This window comes from Onychomys torridus, chromosome 5 (assembly GCF_903995425.1).
Source record: "Onychomys torridus chromosome 5, mOncTor1.1, whole genome shotgun sequence".
Lineage (NCBI taxonomy): Eukaryota > Metazoa > Chordata > Mammalia > Rodentia > Cricetidae > Onychomys > Onychomys torridus.
The window spans coordinates 122,662,916-122,683,060 of NC_050447.1; the positions used below are offsets into that span (position 1 = coordinate 122,662,916).

At 50.3% G+C, this 20,145-nt stretch overlaps 1 protein-coding gene across 2 annotated transcripts; it reads right to left on the reverse strand.

Annotated features, from left to right (window-relative positions):
- Positions 1–4,161: 4,161 nt before the first annotated feature.
- On the reverse strand, positions 4,162–19,626 carry Susd3 (sushi domain containing 3). 2 transcript variants are annotated; one of them, XM_036188464.1, is made up of 5 exons: positions 19,522–19,626; positions 12,180–12,368; positions 10,547–10,694; positions 8,838–9,071; positions 4,162–4,664 (listed from the first exon to the last, which is right to left on the reverse strand). In XM_036188464.1, the coding sequence occupies exons 1-5, from the start codon at positions 19,607–19,609 to the stop codon at positions 4,469–4,471; spliced, it is 855 nt and encodes a 284-aa protein (XP_036044357.1). In that variant the 5' UTR covers positions 19,610–19,626; the 3' UTR covers positions 4,162–4,468. The 2 variants fall into 2 exon arrangements, with proteins under 2 accessions (XP_036044357.1, XP_036044358.1); XM_036188465.1 differs by lacking the exon at positions 19,522–19,626 and adding an exon at positions 14,375–14,458.
- Between the last annotated feature and the right edge of the window lie 519 nt (positions 19,627–20,145).

The window sequence follows — 20,145 nt, forward strand, 5'->3', positions numbered from 1 at the left end:
CACAACTTCTCCAAATCCAAGATCTGACACCCTCACGCAGACATACATGTAGGCAAAATACCAATGCAAATAAAATAAAGTAAAAAAAAAAAAATTTCCCCTAAGCTCCTTAACTTTACCTTCAGTCCTTATAGTGTCTATTTATCCCAGCAAATTTCCACTCAGCTGACAACAGCATCTAGGAATCTACTGTGACCTAAAAGCTGTTCCAAAATGGCCTGCCCGCAACATGTCAGCCCGAGGTGTGAACTGACAAACCCTGCACTTGCTGAAAGCCTGTGTAAACCAGTCCAGCCAATGAGACAGCTCCCTATCTCTTCAGGTTGGGTCAGCAAATGAGATGCTTCTGACAAATGTCCCCTACCATAGCCTGAATCCCCTCCCCTACCAGCCTTTGACTCCCATTCTAGCCCTCCTGGGTCCCAACAACGTCCTAATTTCAGCTATTAAGCAGTTACGGAAGAGACTGCACCACCCCTTTTCTTTAACAAAGGCTGGAATGGTTGTTCCAAAGGAAACTCCAGTTCCCCAGACTAAAAAGTAGCCCAATTAACTTAACCTGGACTCCAGGAGGACTTCTGATGGTTAGAGAAAAGCCAGCACTCCTCAGGAACTGGTGCAGCTAGTTCCCATCTACCAAAAGGAGTCACTTTCCTTACCTCTGGCAGAAGGAAGATATGACTATCCATAGCCTATTAGCATCTCAAAGCTCATGCTGGCCTCCAGGCTCCTTCGGTATCCTAAGTGCCTGTTACACATTTCAAAGTCCATGCCAGTTAGTATGCTAGCCCTTCTCTCCTCCTACCCTGCTCAAAACTCCATCCAGCTCATGGGCTTCCTTCCCACAGCTACTCATCCTCCATGTAAGCCTTCTGTTTCTCACTATGGGCATGCTCTCTCTCTCTGTCTCTCTCTGTCTCTCTGTCTCTGTCTCTGTCTCTCTCTCTCAGTCTGCTCCTTCTCTCATTATGTTTTCACTATTCTCTCCCCCCTGCTATTTTCCTCTCTCACAGATAGCCCTGAGCAGGTCCAGTCTGCTGGCCATGTTCAGTCTACTTTTTTCTCTCTCTCTGCTTTAGGCTCTTCCAGATGCTTCTTTCTGTTCTCTCTCACATCTACAATAAAAACCTTTCCTTCACCACACCATGGGCGGTTATAGTGGCAGTTCATACACCCACAAGCAGCAGAGGTAAATGATCACCATCTTGTTGGTGCTGATAGTCAAACACAGGGCCTTGTGTAGACTCACGAGTGCTCTCCCGCTGGACTACATCGGAGTATGGAGCTGGCTAAAGTGAGGCTACAGGATCACTGGGGAAGTGTTCTACAGTCTATGCAGGATCCACAAGCAGTCATTCTGTATTTGTGGGACAGCCAGTGTAGCTGGAGCGGAGTGAGGGAGCCAGCAACAGGAGGTCAGAAAGTAACTGGCAGATCATGTAGGGGTGTTCAGGCCAGGCAACTGTGAATTCAAAGTTTGAGGGATATGGTCCTGGGGTTTGAGTGGGCTTCTGGTGATCTGTTCTGGTTTATCAACTCTCTGGATAAACAAAAGAACTGAAAGCTGAGTCTCAGAGAAAGGTGGCACACGGGTGTTCACAGCAGCGTCACACACAGTAAGGAGGCTGAGGCCATTCACAGGTAACCAGTGGATGAAAGCAGCTCATCCAGATGGTGCAATATTTTTCAGCCTTAAAAGGGAAGCAGAGAGCTGAGGATGTATGTGGCTCATTAACAGAGTGTTTGCCTAGCAAGACTCTATCTAGTATTGGTCCCTAGCAATACATAAACTGGATGTGATAGTGTATGCCTGTGATTGTAGCACTCGCAAGTGGAGACAGGAGGATCAGGAGTTCAGGGTCATCTGCAGTGCAGGGCTGCCTGGGGCTTGAGGAAACCCAGTCTCAAAACAAAAAAAAAAGTAAATAAATAAATAAGGAGGGGAGGGGAGAACTGGCCTAGCTGGTGTTGGCACACAAGTGGGGGTAGTACCAGCTACTTTGTAGACTGAAGCAGGACAGTCTCCTGAGCACACAAAATGGAGGCCAGCCTGGGCAAGGCAGTAAGACCCCCACCTCAAAAACTAAAAACCGAACAGTGGGGTCCCTGGTGACTTGTGACTCATACCAGCCATTTGAGAAACTGAGGCAGCAGGATTTAAATGCAAAGCAAGAAAACCACTGAGTGAAACAATGTCTTCAACTGAAAAGTAAAAAGAGACTGGGACCAGAGGTATGGCTCAGCAGTTAGAGCACTCGCTCTTGCAGAGAACCTGGGTTCAGTTCCTGGCACCCACATAGTTCACAACTGTAAGTTCGCTCCAGGGGGACCCAATGACCTTCTTCCGGTTTCTGTAGGCACCAGGTACACATATGGTACACTCACATACATGCAGACAATACACTCATACAACATTTAAAAAAAAAACAACTAAATCTTTTTAAAAAGATGTTATGCACCAAATCGCAGGGGTGTCCAGCCTCTGCCATCTTGATTACTGCCAAGGAGATAGGGACTGGAACTTAGCGGGAACCAGAGCCTTTTGCTGTCTATCCAAACACAAGTTTGTGTACTGAAGTTCTGAGAAAAGCTGAGCGGTTTCTGACCAATATCAAGATCCACTGTAGCAAAGCAGACCTGACCTGAAGCTTAGGCCACAGGACCCTCAAAACACTCTCCATAACCAACAAATCTGGGAGAGTGCTTCTGACCCCGCCAGCCTACATGCCACTGGCTTGAATTCTGACCCTGGAAATCTACAGAAGACGAGGACATCAGGACACAGGTGTGCACAGATGGGACACCTGAGAATGAAAACACCTAGTGTCTTTTTAGCTGGGATATCTTTTACATTGTGTGTGTGTGTGTGTGTGTGTGTGTGTGTGTGTGTGTGTCTACAAAGTAGCTGGTACTACCCCCACTTGTGTGCCAACACCAGCTAGGCCAGTTCTCCCCTCCCCTCCTTTTTTATTTGTTTTTTGTTTTTGTTTTTCTTTTGAGACTGGGTTTCCTCAAGCCCCAGGCAGCCCTGCACTGCAGATGACCCTGAACTCCTGATCCTCCTGTCTCCACTTGCGAGTGCTACAATCACAGGCATACACTATCACATCCAGTTTATGTATTGCTAGGGACCAATACTAGATAGAGTCTTGCTAGGCAAACACTCTGTTAATGAGCCACATACATCCTCAGCTCTCTGCTTCCCTTTTAAGGCTGAAAAAAATATATATGATGTAAATTATTGGCCATTTATCGGAGGGACAGTGTGACTTCTATCAGGTGTATATATGGTTATTGTTTATGTAAGAAAATATACGCATGGTTTCAGCAGACAAGGATCAACTAGGTCCAAGAACAGCTTCCAGCTTCCTCTTGCCTACTTCTTCAAGTTCTTACTCATGGTTCCAACATGTCTTTGTTCCTCCAGGAAGGATACAGGACACAGTCAACTTTTCTCAACGGCTGGAGACAGGCCATATCTCAAATTGTAGGAGGCTACAAGTATGTCTAATTTTTTAAAATTATGTGTACGTACATATAAGTACAAGTGCCCACAGGAACCAGGAAAGTGACTTTGAAGACAGACGGCTGAAAGGCAAGAGCCTCCACCAGGAGCTCACAGGACACTTGCCTTGGAAATCAGCCTCCAGGCTATGAGGAAACTGGGGGGCTGTGGAAGGGAGAGCCAAAAGGTCCCCACTGATTGCCAGCAGCAAACCCAGACCTGAGTAACCAGCGCTCAACATGACTCCCATATACCCCGCAGCTTACAAGTTGTAAGAGACTCCGAGTCTCCAACAAGCTCAGAGCTCCAGGGGCTAAGAACACAGGATAGGTTTTATGACAACAGGGTTTGAGATTCTGATGAGATGGGCAACTGGGACAGTGGTTTCTATCTTAAAGTGACAGTCTCCTGTAGCCCGGGCTAGCCTTGAACTTAGTATGCAGTTGAGGATGACCTGGAAATTCACCTCCTCCTTCCACACTGCCTGGTTTGTGTGGTGCTAGGGGTTGAAGCCTCTTGTTCTGCATGCTAGACAGGCATTTTGTCAACTGAGCTGTACCTGTACCCTCCCCCCCTTGTTTTATTTTTCTCACCTGTAATTTACAGATGAAAGTCCTGGGGGTCCCTGTTCCAGGCCATGATGAGGTGGCTACCTGTATTGCTCAAAGTACTTTATTAACATTATCACAGTCTACTATGCAAAACTATGTCTGCTAAAATGTCTCAGTCTCTTTAAAAGAACTCTGGTCATGGAGCAGCTTCTTTGGGACCTCATCCCGGGAGCAGATCAATGAGCAGGTCCTGTAACAGCTACAGGGGTCTCTTCCAGGACAGACAGTTCCCTGCTGGGGCCCCACCATTAGTCAGCTGGCTCCCAAGGGCTCTCTATACATGGATGTGACTCCCCTGGCCCATCTCCAACTGGGCAAGTGTTGAGTTGCAGGCAGGCCTCTGACTGGTGGGTCACCCTGGAAGGTACACTTTGGGCCTCATGGGCATTCCAGGGGCCGGCCCTGCAGAGTTCATTGGGTGGACCATCACATAAGTGCATGGGGAGCTGGAGGAGCCACCAGGGCTCTGAGTTGCCATCCCGAAAGTCCAGGGGTCTTTGTCCGTACTGCGTGTCACACCAGCCTGCTCTCTGATGTCGCTGAGGTCTCTGTGGGAAGAAGAGGATGGGTTTTTTTCTGGGGGAAGAGAAGGGTGGTTTTTTTGTTTTGTTTTGTTTTTTTTCTGGACTCATCCAGGACCTTAATAGGCTCAGGCTAGACTACTGCCCAAGAGGCCATCTCCTTCTACTAGAAGTGTGCCCCCCGCTTCCCTGCAAAGCCCTGCCACAGGAGCAACATCTTCCTGGACCTCAGCTCTCTCATGCCCAGCTCCCAGAGAAAAGGAACTTTCTGGGGCTGCTTTAGAGTATGGAGAACCACAGGAGCCCAGCTGCCTGGCCAGGAACTGGGGATGTCCCAGGCAGGAAAAAGATGTTACCACCTCTCCTTCTGGGCTTTTCCCTTTTGGGGGCCTGGAGCTGGGCCACCTACCTTCTATACCCCCAATCCCTTTCAGCTCCCTCATTCCCCAAACACAAGCCAATTCTCTAGGCCAAATAGAGCTGGCCCTGCCCATCTGTTGGGCTCGTTCCCATCTCCAGCTTCTATACTTGAGGCTCTCTTCAGGTTGCCTGGCTAACCCCCTCTTCCAACATATGCCCCTTTCTTACGGTTCTATCTCCCTCTCCTCCCCACAGATGGACTCTCCTGAGCAGTTACTTTTAGCATTACCTCCCAGAAACATTTCCAGACCAATGTTCCACCTTCACCTCCCTACCAGAAAAACTACAGGTAGCAGAAATTAAGCAATGGTCTAGTGGTTTTGTGAATAGGTGAATGAAATAATTAAGTGCTAGGATTATAGGAGTGTGGTGGCAAGCCCAGTTTACGCAGTATTGGGAATTGAACCCAGGACTTCATGTATGCTAGGCAAGCCCTCTGCCAGCTCAGCTATTATAATATGTTCCCCACCCCCAGCACAAGTTTCTTTCTCTCTTTCTTTCTTTCTTTCTTTCTTCCCTTTTTCTTTTTCTTTTTTGGTGTTTTTGAGACAGGACATCTCTAAGTAGCCCTGGCTGTTTGGAGCTAGATATGTAGACCAGGCTGACTTCAAACTCACAGAGATCCTTTTGCCTAAGGAGTGCTAGGATTCAAGGTGTGTACCACCATGCCCAGTACGTTTTTTAACCTTATAATAAATGGGGAAAATTCAGCACCTTCACTTAGGAAGGCAGCAAGCATCTGGAAGAATTTAGGACAGCATCACACATATTAGCAATGCTGGTTATAGTGTATGTGCCAACAGCAAGATCTAGGGCAGGCTCACTACCCACACAATATGGCCCCAGAACTAGAGCACCCTTATTCTTGGGAACCCAAGGCCAGAGGCTTTGAGGATCAGGGCTATGAGCCTCCTCTATGCTAGGTGCCTGGCCAGATAGAGCCCTTTCTGAGCCCACTACTAGGCTGAGAGCTCCAGGAAGGCCCCACCTGCCTCAGTATCACTAGAGCTGACTCTTGCAGTGGCCCCCAAGCCAGCATCCTCTATCTCATGGTGATTTCCTCCAGGTAGAATATTCATGTCATCCAGGGCTTTCCTACTCCCTGGGAGTGATGTGTAACAGTCTGAGACTGAAGCATTCCATCCTGCAGGGAAGTCCTTAAGCTGGAAAGTAAACAACTCAAAAGAGCTTCAGGAAGTCCCTGAAACTGACAAGATCCACTACCCCACCCCCCCACCCCCCATCAGAGTAAACAATAAAAACTGAGAGAACCCCTCAGAAAGAAGGAAGGTGAGCTGCAAAGACTTACAGTGTTTCTCAACCTTCCTAATGCTGTGACCCTTTAACACAGTTCCTCATGTTGTGGTGACCCCAACTATAAAATTATTTTTATTGCTACATCATATCTGTAATTTTGCTACTGTTGTGAATTGTAATGTAAATATCTGTGGTTTTTTTTTGATAGTCTTAAGTGATCTTGTGAAAGGGTCATTGGACCCCCAGAAGTGTTGTGACCCACAGGTTGAGAACTGCTGCTCTGGTGGTTTAAATGAGCAGTGTCCTGGACTGTATTTGAACACTTAGTGCCCAGTAGGTGGCGCTGTTTTTTGTGGGTGGGGGGGTGGAACCTTTGGAAGTGCAGCCTTGCAGGAGGCGGCTCTGACACTTTACAGCCTCTCCCCACTTCCAGTCTGTCCTCTGCTTGCTGTTTGCAGTTGAGAGGTGATCTTTCAGCTTCTTATTCTGGCTGCTCTCTGGTGTCAAGTTCTCTTCTTGAAATTGCTTTTGATCATGGTATTTTTAATCACAGCAATAGAAAAATAACTGATATAACCCTGCATGGAAGACCCCAGTGAGAATTCACAACTCAGTGTGGAGACACCAAAGGGAAAATGTGTCTGTACTGGTTAACTGTGTTTTTGTTTTGTTTTTCCATCCAGGGTTTCTCTGTGTAGTCCTAGTTGTCCCAGTACTCATTTTGTACCCTGCAGACCAGGCTGGCCTCAAACTCAGATCCACCTGCCTCTGCCTCCCAAGTGCTGGGATAAGGTGTGCAGCACCATGCTAGGCTTGTACTGCCTAATTTTATGTCAACTTGACATAAACTAGAGTTATCTGAAAGGAGGAAGCTTCAACTGAGAAAATTCTTCCATAAGATTTTGGCTGTAAAGCATTTTCTTAATTAGTAATTGATGTAGGAGGGCCCAGCCCATTGTGGATAGTGCCATCCCTGGACTGGTGGGTCTGGGTTCTATAAGAAAGCAGGCTGAGCAAGCTAGAGTGAGCAAGCCAGTAAGCCACACCCCTCCATGGCCTGTGCATCAGCTCCCACCTCCAGGTTCCTGCCCTATTTGAATTCCTGCCCTGACTTCCTTCAGTGATGGACTATAATGTGAATGTGTGAGCCAAATAAAACCTTTCCTCCACAACCTGCTTTCCGATCATGTTTCACCACAGTAATAAACCATATTTAGGACAGGGTGTCCATGAGACCTCCAGCCTGAACCTCAGGAGTCCACAGCACAAAGGACAGAAGCCTGTGTGTTTAAAGAGCCCAGAGGCCAGTCACTGAGTGCAAAGGCAGACACATCAATACCAACAGCAACCCTGGGGGTATTTTCTACTCCACCTACTATCAAGGTAGCCAGGTTCTAGAGTCAGAAAAGGCATGTCTCAGGGCTGAGGACGTGGCTAAGTTGATCAAGAGTGCTCACCCAGCATGCACAAAGCCTGAATTCAATCCCTAGCATTTGCACAGACCAAGTATGGTGGTGCCTATGGGGGACATTGTTCAGTCAAACCACTAGAACAGCAGTTCTCAACCTGTGGGTCACAGGGGTCACTTAAGCCCATCAAAAAACAGGTATTTATTGTAGTGGGTAGCCATTTCAGCTTTGATCTGAAAGTTCCAAACCCCATTGAGGCTTCAGTAACAGTCACGCCTACAAGGCAGGGCCAAGAGAGGACTGCCCGAGATCTGGATGCGCGGGCTCTCTTGGTTCCAGGACCCTGGACACTGGAGGTAGACCGGGCAGAGTTCTCCAGAGAACACCACCAGACTGCGCCACACCTTTCCCAGACCCTATTACCTATCCCGTCACTTGTAAGTTACCCCACAAAATAAACCTCCCTTTTTACTATGTGGAGTGGCCTTAATAATTTCACTAATAATTTAAATTACAGTTCACAACAGCAGCAAAATTCTAGCATTTGGAAGGTGAAGATAGGCAGACTAGGTTCAAGGTCATCCTTACTACACAGCAAACCCGAGGTCAGCCTAGGCTACATGAGTCTGTGTGTCTGTGTGTCTGTGTGTGTGTGTGTGTGTGTGACACAGACAGAGAGACAGACAGAAGGACTGTGCTTTTACTAGTTCATTAAAAAGTATAAAGTGTGTCAAGAGAGAAAGAGCCACAGCTGCTGCCTGCCGGGCACTAGGAGAAAGAGAAAGTGAGGGAATGTGGAGACAGACCCGAGAGGAAGCAGACCAGTGACTCTGGCAGAGCAGACAGCCCAGTGGGAGGGCACAGGATCTTTGCCAGCTTCCTCATCCCATTTAAACTCAAGGTGATCACACTAGATACAGCAACTGAGAGGGCCAGCATGGCAGTCAGGGCAGAGCGCTGGAACAGCTTTGGGGTTGGGAGTTGAGGCACCAGAGAAATAGGTACATCTGGGGCCCTAGAATGTGGTGTGGCCAATGTCCCAGGACGTGGCAGAGGTTGGGTTGGGGAAAGGGTACCCCAAAGCACACCCCCAGCCTGTGACCTGGGAACCCACGTGGTGAAGCTGTGGTTGTCATGGGCCTGGCTGTGCCGAAGCCCTGGCTTGCCGCCACCTCCGCCACCTCCGCCACCACCGCTGCCGCCGACACTGGAGCCACCATGGCCACCACCGCCACCACGGCCAACACGGATGTTGCTGCTGTTATTGTTGTGTCCCTTGAGGCCCAGGTAGGCGGCTTGTACCGTCTCCAGGTCCTCGCCTCTCAGCTGGTACCAAAGCTGTGTGGTCCTGGAGGAGAGAGTTCAGGATGAACAGCCTTGAGGGGCCCCTCATCTCCCAGCTGCGCACACGCAGACATACCTCGACGCGGCCCAACTGGGCTCTGGGTGGCAGTGGCCCAGTGAACACAGCAGGATACTTTAGGCGTGGGAGCGGGACCCCCGTGCTGTTGGATGTAACAGCCAGGGGCGGGGGGGGGGGGTGGAGGGGGGGGGGGGCAGGGGGGATGTAGACTCCTGTGAAAAACAACTTAGCAAACACGAGGTGGAAATTTCTAGCACGAGGCAGTGCTGACTGCTGAACACTGCATGCTGTTAGTCACAGAACAGCACTGCTTTTAAAAAATCAGTTTGTTATTCATTATTTTTGCAGTTCTGAACAGCATATACAGGGTCTTAATTTTTTTAAATTACATTTTTATTTTGTGGTGGGAGGTACAGGTACCACAAGCCACATGTGGAAGGCAGAGGACAATGTGTGGGTCAGTTCTTTCCCTTCCACCGTGTGGAACTCAGATCCTCAGACTTGACAATGGGGCCTTTTACCCGTGCACTGTCGCACCTACCCCAATAGCACCCTTAACAGTGAGTAACATGGTGAATTTATGTTTGTGGGTTTTTTTGGTTTTTGTTTTGTTTTGTTTTGTTTTAAAAGATTTATTTATTTATTATGTATACAGCAAATATGAGTGCAGGCCAGAAGAGGGCACCAGATCTCGTTACAGGTGGTTGTGAGCCACCATGTGGTTGCTGGGAATTGAACTCAGGACCTCTGGAAGAGCAGTCAGTGCTCTTAACCTCTGAGCCATCTCTCCAGCCCCATGAATTCTTGTTTTAACACAATGAAACAATGTGAACAAGGAGTCAATTACTACCAGGTGTGGTGGTGCACACCTGTAATCCTAGTCCCACAGTCTGCAAAGACAGTGATGCCCACCTAATGTGTAGAGCATCCATCTGTGGCAGCCCAAAATGTCACTACACAATAGACAATATGTGTGTGCAGGTTCACTAAGTGTCCCCTGTATGTAGACAGGGAAATGGCTCAGTGGGGAAAACATTTGCTGTGCAATATGAAGACATGAGTTCAAATCCCCAGAACTCATGTAAAAAGTTGGACATGTAATGTGAGTGTCTGTAATCCCAGTATTCCTATAGGGAGACGAGAGGTAGAGAAAGGAAAATCCCTACCAGACACCCAAGGTTGTCCTGTGACTTCCATATGCACACACCCACGTTCATCCATGACCAACTGCACATGCACATAGACATAAATACAGAAAGACCACACACACGCACACACACGCACAATGTCCCATGTCTTCACAGCCCAGCCTTAGAATCCCAACAACCACATACTGTGGCTGTACCCATGAGGACAGATGGGGCCTGTGGGACCCTCAGACACTGCCCCAGGGTGCCTGGCAGGTGTGGTAAGCAGCCCTAACCCAGGCCCACCCCCTGGAAGGACAGCTGCCCCTGTACCTGTCGGCACGGTGCTGCTCACTCTTCTTCACACACTTGAGGAGGCAGCAGGTGAGGAAGGCCATGGACATGAGCAGGATGATGGCACAGCTCACAATGGAGGCGATCACTGCCACCTTGAAGCCGAAGGTCTCATGTGGTGGGATGGCTAGAGGGAGAAAACCACCAGCTCCTGGCACAGTGGCCCCCGACCTGCCCGACCCAGGGAAGCAAGGGTGGGGCCCACAGTGAGCTCCATTCTGGGGGAAGACAGTCAAGGCTCCAGTGACTAAGGCAAAGATTTGCAAAGAATATATTTAAAGGGATTTGTCAGGGAAGACATTCTCAAGAAGCTGGTGTTTGAGCTGGGTTTGGCAGGGTGCACAGCAGTTCACAGAACAGTCAGCTGGGTAAGTTCTAACAAGGAGGACAATCTGGAGGCCCCCAGCCCCGACCCACTGCAGCCTTGCCTACAGAAGGCACCAGCAGAGGCCGCATCAGTTTTTACAAGGCCCAATGAAAAACTGTTCAGGGGCCTTCTCAGCTCATCTTCCTTAAAAGGGGGAAAGACAATGGAAATGGCTTACACAGGTCAGCTGTGTGACCTCAGCGGTCACTGAGAACATGTTCCACTAGATCATCAGGAATATTCTTTGAAAAAGACCTCAAGAGCATAATTAAAACAAACAAATAACAACTGTATAAACTGTATATGCATAATATACCCACGGCTGGCATAGCCCAGGTCCCCAGGCCAACCTCAGCTTCCTGACTGGATGCTGACCATCTAGAATTTAGACTCCAGCTCTCAGAGACAGGCCATGTTCTGGCCAATGGTAGATAAAGAGCTGTGATATAGGGGACAACAGCTAAGAATCATCCACAAGATGCAAGGGCGTGCCATTTGCCACAGGGGCCTAACCCCATAGAGCTCATTCCTGGGACACCTTGCCACCACCTGGGTTATGATGTTGACAGGTTAGCCCTGCCATTTTGGGTTCTCAGTCTCTCAGAACCCAGTCCTTCCAGGCACCCTCATCTCAAGAGACTGAGCCAATACTAGGATGTTAAAGGCTCTGAGAAGTCCTACAACATATACACACATGAGCAGCAAACTAATTCGATTCAGGGCACTAACGTAACATACCAGCCTTCACTTAGGAAAAGGCCACAGGAGACACTGGACATTCAAAACAGGTTCTGTCTGTGCTACACAACAACTAAATAACTAGAAAATGTGTCTGCCTTCCCTGAGACAGGATCCAGAGCTGGCACAATCCTGGCTTTCTGCACTCTCAATTCCTAGAATTCTTGGCACCTAGAACACCCTTCAGGGGTTGCCAGAGGCATTCGTGAAGGAAGGGAGAGTGGGTAAGGAAGCGGGTAGGATTTGTTTTCCCTTTTCACAGATGACAGTGAGTAATGACTACTTCACTATTGACCAATCAGGGGCCAGGGCAGCAGCAGGATTGAAGCCAGCCCTGGGGCTGGTATCGGTCCTCAGTCGTCACAGCGGGCAACAGTGGGAAGAGAATCCTCAATGTGGAACAGCCTATGACTGGACACCAACTACCTTCAGTGTGACAGTATTTGGGGTCCCCATCTCACCACCCACCAGCAGCTGAGCTGGGGCATCTCTGGGGTGGGGGCTTACCTTTGCACACAGGGCTTCCTGAAGACCAGTCAGCAATGCTCCCATTCCAGGCGCAAGTGAGGAGGCCAGACCCCACCATCTGGTGTCCAGAGGGACAGTGGAACATGAGCACAGTCCCCAGTGAGGTGCCATCTCCACGGACAACTTGCAAGGTGCCTCGAGGGGGCGGATGGAGCTGAGCACAGGTGCCTGGAGAAAGAGGTGTCTGTGAGGCTGGGGTGCGGTCAGCAGAAGGCAGAGAGGCACTACCACAGCCCCCCAGGAGGCCCTCCAGAGCTGGGCTGACCTTAAGATAATAAAATCTATAGGGTCTGAGGATTGTGACAAGACAATATGACAATACACCATGATTAGATAAGCATTGTTCCAAAGGCAGGAGGGAGGAGACAGACAGACATGAAAAGTGATACATTACCTCTTAATAACAGAAAGATAAACATTAACTCCGATAAACAACATTAGGAAAGATCTTTAGGAGGTAAAAACTCCAAACTCTTTGATCTGCAAAGAGATCTTCCCAATGAGAGTTAAACATATAATTTTCTTTTAAAATTGAGCTAATGTGTAAGCAAGGAATAGAAGAGATATGATGGCCAGCAGCCACAAACATGCTTACCACACAGCAAGCCAAGAAACTTGAATGACAGCTGATCTTTCCCTCAGCAAGGTGGCTAAGATTTATTTTTTTAGAAATCTTTTTGTTTGTTTGTTTTTCAAGACAGGGTTTCTCTGTGTAGCCTTGACTGTCCTGGAACTCACTCTGTAGCCCAGGCTGGCCTCGAACTCACAGAGAACCACCTGCCTCTGCCTCTCAAGTGCTGGGATTAAAAGTATTAGCCACCAGGCCCAGCTGCAAGCGCTGTTAACCACTGCGTCACCTCTCCAGCAAAAGAAAAAATGAGATAAGGATGTCACTTTGTGGTACAGCGCTTGCCTAACATCAAGGCTCTGGGTTCCATCACAGCACGATACAACTAATGATGATGATGATGATGATGATGAAGAAAACCTGTATCTCCTGAGGTAGAAAAGGGACTCCCCAGGTTGCAGTGATAGCCAAGCCTTCTTAGGTGGAGTCTGGTAAGTGTGAGGGCTTATGTGGTACACACCACAATGCTACTTTCATTCCTGTAAGCAGAATGTTCATCTCAGAGCTTGGTGGGACAGCAAGAATCTGGAAAGCATCCACATCTCTAGCAAGAAGCATAGATTCACCCATCAAGGTACAAACAAATGTACTAATGCACAGACACCAATGGCAGCAAAAGGCCCTGAGGCAGGGACAGCAGTGTTGTCCTTAAATAGGGACACGGAGGCCAGTGAGAAGCTGGCTCAGTTGCTAAAATGCTTGCCACGAAAGCATGAAGACCAGCAACCCTGAGCTAGCTCTCACTGGCTTTGGTCACTGGCTGTCACTGGTACAGCCATAATTTGATTTGTTTGTTTATTTTTTTCGAGACAGGGTTTCTCTGTGTAGCCGTGGCTGTCCTGGAACTCGCTCTGTACACCAGGCTGGCCTCAGACTCACAGAGATCCACCTGCCTCTGCCTTTGCTTCCCGAGTGCTGGGATTGATGTGTGCCACAACCACCTGACCATAATTTGAATTCTTGGTTCCAGGGTCTTGTCTCTCTTCATAAAGCACCAGCTGTCTCTACAGACATCAGGGTAGGACTGAAGGAAGCTGACTTCACAGATTAATTATGGTCTACACTCCCCCTTTGCCTTTTTAGAATTCTGGAATGTGGACATACACTATCCCCCTGGCCAGGGAAGTGGACATGGGGTTTTGGAGCTGTGGTAGACATGGCTGGGCAGACATTGACCAGCCCCAGAGCTCTTCCCCAGGATGCCAGGCAGCCAACACTTCCCAGTCCTCAATTTAGAGTCACAACTTCTGCATTCTGCAGCTGAGCTGGCAGAGCGGAGGCCCACCCCCACCACCTGCCACCAGCCTGGTCGCAGCCAGACAGAGAGGAGGTGGGGGGGGGTAGCAGCACCCACAGTGGCCTACCAGCACAGGGCTTTACTTAACTAGAACTTCATCACAAAGGGTCCTGGCTGGTAGGGGTGGCCAGAAGCAGAAGTTATCTGCCACATAGGATGATCATGACAGACTTCAGCCTTCCATGTACCCAAGTCGGGCCAGCCCTGGCTATGGAGCCAGGGGACCTAGTTCAGGGGTGCCTTCATTACCTGGGGACTTCTTATCCTGGACGTGTGTCATCACCTGCAAATGGAACACCAGGCAGCGAGGCGAGGACTGGATGAAGAAAGGTCTGTGGCCCATCAAGGAAACCACCGTGGTCCACTTCCCCTAAATATGTCTTAACTGCAGAGCGGGCGGGGCACCACATTGTCCCCACTTGGTTCACACTATGTCTGTCAACAGCCACATCCGGTGCTCTGGGGAGGGCTCTGCAGGGATGGGGTGCCTGTCCTCAGCTAGTGACTGTAGGCCTTAGTATACCTCATAGTCAGGCAGTCACGAATCTTACAGGGCAGATTTCCTGCCCTGTCATTGAGCCTCATAACTGGGGGGGGGGGGGGAGGGGGGAGGTCAGATGCCCAGGAGCTTCCATCAAGCTACAGAGCTAAAGAAAAGCACAGAAACAAACACTTCCAGTGCAAGGCCTACAAGAGGGACAGCAGCCCCAGAGCAGAAGATGTGAAGAAGGCAGGGTGGAGAGAACAGCCTGATGGCAGATGTGGAGAGACTCGGGACAGAGGGGCTTCAAGTGCAGTCCCGGTCCCAAACATGGCATTTCCAGCCAGCCCTCTAGGGAACTCACAGGGTGTAGAGCCCAGCCTCCTAACTATTGTTCTTCCATTTTAAAAGTTAAATAGAGGAGTTTGGATGGGCAAAGGATGGAGGTGAACAGTGGGGATAAGCCCTTCCTCCTTGTGTTTTTCAAGGAGACTTCCAGCCAGGGAGGACCAACTCCTTTAAACAGAGCTGAAAGAAGCACAGAGAAAGTGGCTGGGAGTGTCTCCCCAACACAAGTCCCCAGGCTCCCCCGCCCCCCATACTAGGGCAGGGAAGAACACATGGGCTCCTGGATCTGATCCAGCAAAGAAGTTCCAGCCCACATTCTACACTGGCTTCTTCAGACTTCCCCATCTGCAAAATGGGTATTCTGCCCTACTGGGCCACAGGAGAGTGGGGCTGCCTGGCAGAGACACCAGGGCAGGGCTGGTTCACAGAATTAGCACCTAGGTGGAACTTGAGCCAGCTCTCACGTGCTCCAGGCTGCCTTGAATTTATGATGTAGCTAATCAACCCCTAATCCTCTTGTTTCCACCTCCCCAGTGAGAGGATTACAGGTGTCCACCATCACAGTGGGTCTATCCACCAAGCCAGGGTTAGAATCCAGGGCTTTATGCATGCCTGGCAAGTAAGTGCTCCACCAACAGAACTACATCCTTCAGGTAAGACTTCAAGCCATGTCTCAAGCACTCCAGACCACTGTGGCACTAAAACATGCATGAGCAGCATGTGTGCACACATGCGCATGGAGACAGACAGACACACACACACACACACACACACACACACACACACACTCACACAGGACCAGTAGATTCTACTCTGGGGTGAACTCATCTTCCAGGTGAGGAGGCTGAGGCCCACAGATCTGCTCAAGGCAAACACCAGGGTGGGCACCTAGGTGTCCTCAGCCTCAGGCAGCCTTTAAATGAATGCACCGACAGCACTGGGCAGGCAGAGAGATGCTGTCCAAGGTCTGCAACCCTCGGGGAGCAGTGGCACAAGCTCTCAGGAGGCTGAAGCAGGGCAGAGAACCCATGGCCAGCAGGAGGGACACAAGGAGACGGCTTCAAGGTGTTACCAAGAGCCATGCATGGCGGTGCATGCCTTTCGATCCAGCACTTGGAAGGAGACAGAGGCAGGCAAATGTCTGATCTACAGAGCGAGTTCCAGGACAGCCAAAGCTACATAGAGACCTTGTCTTTAAAAAAAAAGCACTTAGAAACTCCCCAACTCAACCTACAGTCCCCCAGTTACTCCTCATTGACACTCCACAGACTCCCTCCCTGTGTCTGGCATCTAAGAATCAAACCCATCTGCCCCTCCATTGCTCAAAATATCCCACCAAACCCAGGCCCAGCAGGCACCCTCTACTTCCTAACTGAACTTGAAGACACCCCATGTCCCCAGGATGGCACCCAGCTAAGTGATAAGGTGGTTTTCAGGCCTCTCTGTGCACTACCTCTGGACACAGGACACAGCATGTCCTACAGTCCTTCATTGTGTCCATGCACCTGACCCTTCATCATCTGGGCAGTTCTGGTACAGCTTTTACTTCAGTATCACTGGGGGTCACTTTTTGGTTACATGTAAAAGTAAACAGAAAAAAAAAAGTGAAGCAAATGGGATTAATTCTAACACGAAAAACACACACACACGACCCAGCCTGGTCGTCTAGGCTTGGGATAGAGCAGAGGGCAGATGGCACAGCAGCCTCCCAGCCAGCCCATGAGGGTCCCACCTGACATTGCAACCCAGTTGACCTGCAGTACTTTGTGTTCCCAGGTCCTTCCACCCTGAGGTGCACATGGCGAGATCTGGGAGGAGCCTCTACCCTCCTCCCCTCTCCTCCCCTAGTCCTTGAGGCCAGCCGGATGCCTGGGAAAGAGCCTTGTTTGTTAATCTTTTATCTGGAACCTTGGACCACAGGCAGGGGCCAGCATCTTCTGTCCTTCCTGGGGCCCATGCCCTCCTCACCCTGACCTTCTTAATAAGTTCCCTTTTATATTGGCAGAGGCTGTGTGAGTAGTACTGGGAAAGGAAAGGCCAGCCTCTGTGCACAGCCTCACCAGGACTTAGTAACCAGGCTTGTGTTCTACCTGCCAGTGAGTCCTTATGTAATTTTGCTCTGGGTCTGTTCTCTCCAAATGCCAAATGTGAATCATGGTTGGGGCAGGGGGTGGGTTCAAAGTTCTTAGAGATGATTGACTTATGCATACACAGGCACTCTGACAGCAGCCCCCCCCCCCCCCCCAGACACCAGCAGCCAGGATAACATGTGGCTCTAACACTGAGTATGTAAGTCCCACAGCCTGGCTGTGTATCCCCTGGGAAGCCATCTGTCCCTTCTGAGGCTATCTTTCCATGCCCTTGAACTGTGGGCCAACTAGGCTGAGCTCCATATCATTGGCTATGTGCTTCCTTCCATGGCAGGACAGATTATTCTAACCAAGGAAAATGTATCCATTGAATTTTCTGGGGGAGTATATGGCAAGGGGAGCGGAGCCGCATGCTGATTCACACTGGCTATCACTGGGCCTCAGTTTACCCTATATACTATGGGCACAGCAGGCTTCAAGGATGAAGCCAAGAACACACTCAAAGGCCCACCAGCACCTATCCATTGAGCTTCTTTTTGCACTTTTCAAGGTCCCTTCCGGAGTTAGCAGGAGGTGGCTTCCAGCCACTGGAATCCTGTGTTCCTGGAAAACCTCCCGGACTAGGGAGTTCAGGAGCTGCCCCGGAGCAGAGCCAAAACCCTCCATCCAGTCCAGATAGGAGACTCTGGCTGGGGGGTGGGAGGGTGGATGATGATAACACAGTCCTGCTCTGAGCCAGCCTCTCCTACCCACAGGAGACCACAGACCTCCAGGAGGCCTCTGGCTCACACATTAATGGGCCCATTCTACAGATTGTGGGAACCACACATCCCAAGTACTACTTTACATCCCAATTATTGTAGGTTTTTGTTGTTGTTGTTGTTTTGACAACACCAAACTATCTCCTCGTGGCTTCAGGCCCCTTCTTTTGCTTTCCTAGCCTATTAAACAAAACCGGACCAGCTGAGGAAGTCCAATGCACTGCATTATTCAAGGACAAGGACTCTCTTTGTAGTCTGCTAGCTAGTCCTGCCCACAGTCCCTGGGGGCAGGAACACAGCACTCACCTGTATCTCAGAAGGGAACTGAGGCACAGGGGTAGGACTCATCCCCGGGTTGAGGGGACTACAACCAAAACTCCAACAAGGGGCCTTGTGTCTGGGATCCACTTGGAAGCCGGGCCCAAACAACACACTGCAAGAACACTAATCTTTCCTGAAGCCAGGGGAGGATAAAGGGACAATCGAGATGCTGGACTCCCAGACCTTCTCCTGAGATTTCTATGCAAATAGCCTTTTGTATACAAATTCCGCTGGACCTCAGACCACCCTAGGGCCGTGGGCTAACCTTGGGCAAGGCCAGCCACCTCTTCTAGCTGGTGACACCTATTCCTCCAGGCAGCTGTGCAGAAGGTGCTCATAGGAGAGCCCCCTTTCTCCAGCATTACCAGGCCCAGGGTTGGCCTCCTCAAACACAAAGGCACTCCAGGGGAGTAACAATAAGAAGCTAAAACTAGTCACAGCTGTGGGGCCAACAATGGCCTGACACTGTGGGATGGTAACAAATCAAACTCACTAGGGCAGCAATTCTCAACCTGTGTAGGGACACCTTTGGGGGTCGCCTTAGACTATCAGAAAATACAGATGTTTACATTACGATTCATAACAGTAGCAAAATTAAAGTTACAAAGTAGCAACAAACTTATTGTACGGTTATGGTGTCCCCTCAACATAAGGAACTGTAATGAAAGGGTCGGGACATTAGGAAGATTGAGAACCACTGCCCTACTTTGCGGGGAATGCTACCTCCAGCGCAGTGGGGCCAAGCCCTCCTCTGAGACACCTCCTGGCTGCACAGGATTGAGCTCTTGAAGAAATGCAGGGTTCAGTTTTGGTTGTGTTTCTAAGAGTTATCAAAGCTGACACTAGAACCCTCTTCAGCACATTTTAGAAACGACACACTTAAAAGTCACTTTCCCCCTTCCCAAAGACCCTTGACCTCTGACAGCCTAGGCGCAACCCGGGTCCCGGCTGCTGGATGGCTTCAGCCTCTCCGCTCTCACAGGCCCACTTTTCCGTTTTGTAAAGTGAAGTTGGAGTAGTCACCAAAGAACTCCAAAGATAACACCTTCCTCCGGCCCAGAGATCACCCCAGCAGCTCCCTCCACCCCCGGGCCACGCACGCCGCCAGGTGAAGCCGGTTCCGACTTCCGCAGGCGTCCGCGGGGCAACTATCGCCAAACTCGTGCAATCACTAAGAGGTGCCCGCCACCTGGTTTCGAGTAGCTCGCCGCCCGGTTTCGGCTCAGTTGGGGTCTCCTGTTGGATCGGTGGGAAGTCGGAAAAGTTCGTTCTGGAGGAGGCCTTGGCGGTGCAACGCACGCCCCTTCCTGGACATGGTCCCCATAACGGCAGCCTTCGCCCCTCCGCTTCTCCGTCTATGAAAAAGACACTGAGACCCTCGGTCCCAGCCCTCACCTGTCCGGTTCCCTGGGACCGGCGTTGCGTTCCCGGTCCGCCCCCGGGGCCTCGCCCTGCCGCGGAGGGTCGCAGACACCCGGCGCATCCTGAGCGCTCGGCAGCTGTCAGCGAAGCCTGTCTAGGTGGAGGCGGGGCCTAACGGAGGGGCGGGCCATTGGGAGGCGTGGTTGTCTCAGGCCACACCCAGGGCACGCCCTCCAAGACACTAGTTTTGAACTTCAGTCAAGGTCCCGCCTATGCCTCGGGGTGGGGCTGTGCTGACTGAGCTGGGGACTGGACAGCCTGGTGGGGCAGACTTTGAGAAGCCCCAGGCTGATCGCCTAGAAGTCAGCCCTTGAGCTAGAGCCCCTCTGGTAGTCCGTACATCTTTCCTCCCCCGGCCCTCCTCTGGACAAGAGGGCTTAAGCAGGTGATCTTGGAGAGTGCGTGTCCTGATAGATCACAGAACCGGGTTCCAGCCAGGCAGGCTCTCCAGCCTCTGCTTTCTGAGCAGTGAGGGATGCCTTCTCGTTCTCCTCTGGAGTCAGGGTTGGTTACACCCACTAATATCCCCCTTTCCACTTGAACTTGTGGGTGGGTACACGTGACGGCTTTCTTCAATTTCCTGGTATCGAAATCTAG

Bases quoted from the DNA above. Each gene is read 5' to 3' on its own strand.
- Susd3 (XM_036188464.1), bottom strand. From the start codon at position 19,609: ATGCGCCGGGTGTCTGCGACCCTCCGCGGCAGGGCGAGGCCCCGGGGG. The intron at 10,695-12,179 runs GTAAGCCCCCAC...TTCTCCCTCTAG, and splicing joins AGGAAGCCCTGTGTGCAAAG to CCATCCCACCACATGAGACC. The intron at 9,072-10,546 runs GTACAGGGGCAG...TCTCTCCTCCAG, and splicing joins GAGCAGCACCGTGCCGACAG to GACCACACAGCTTTGGTACC.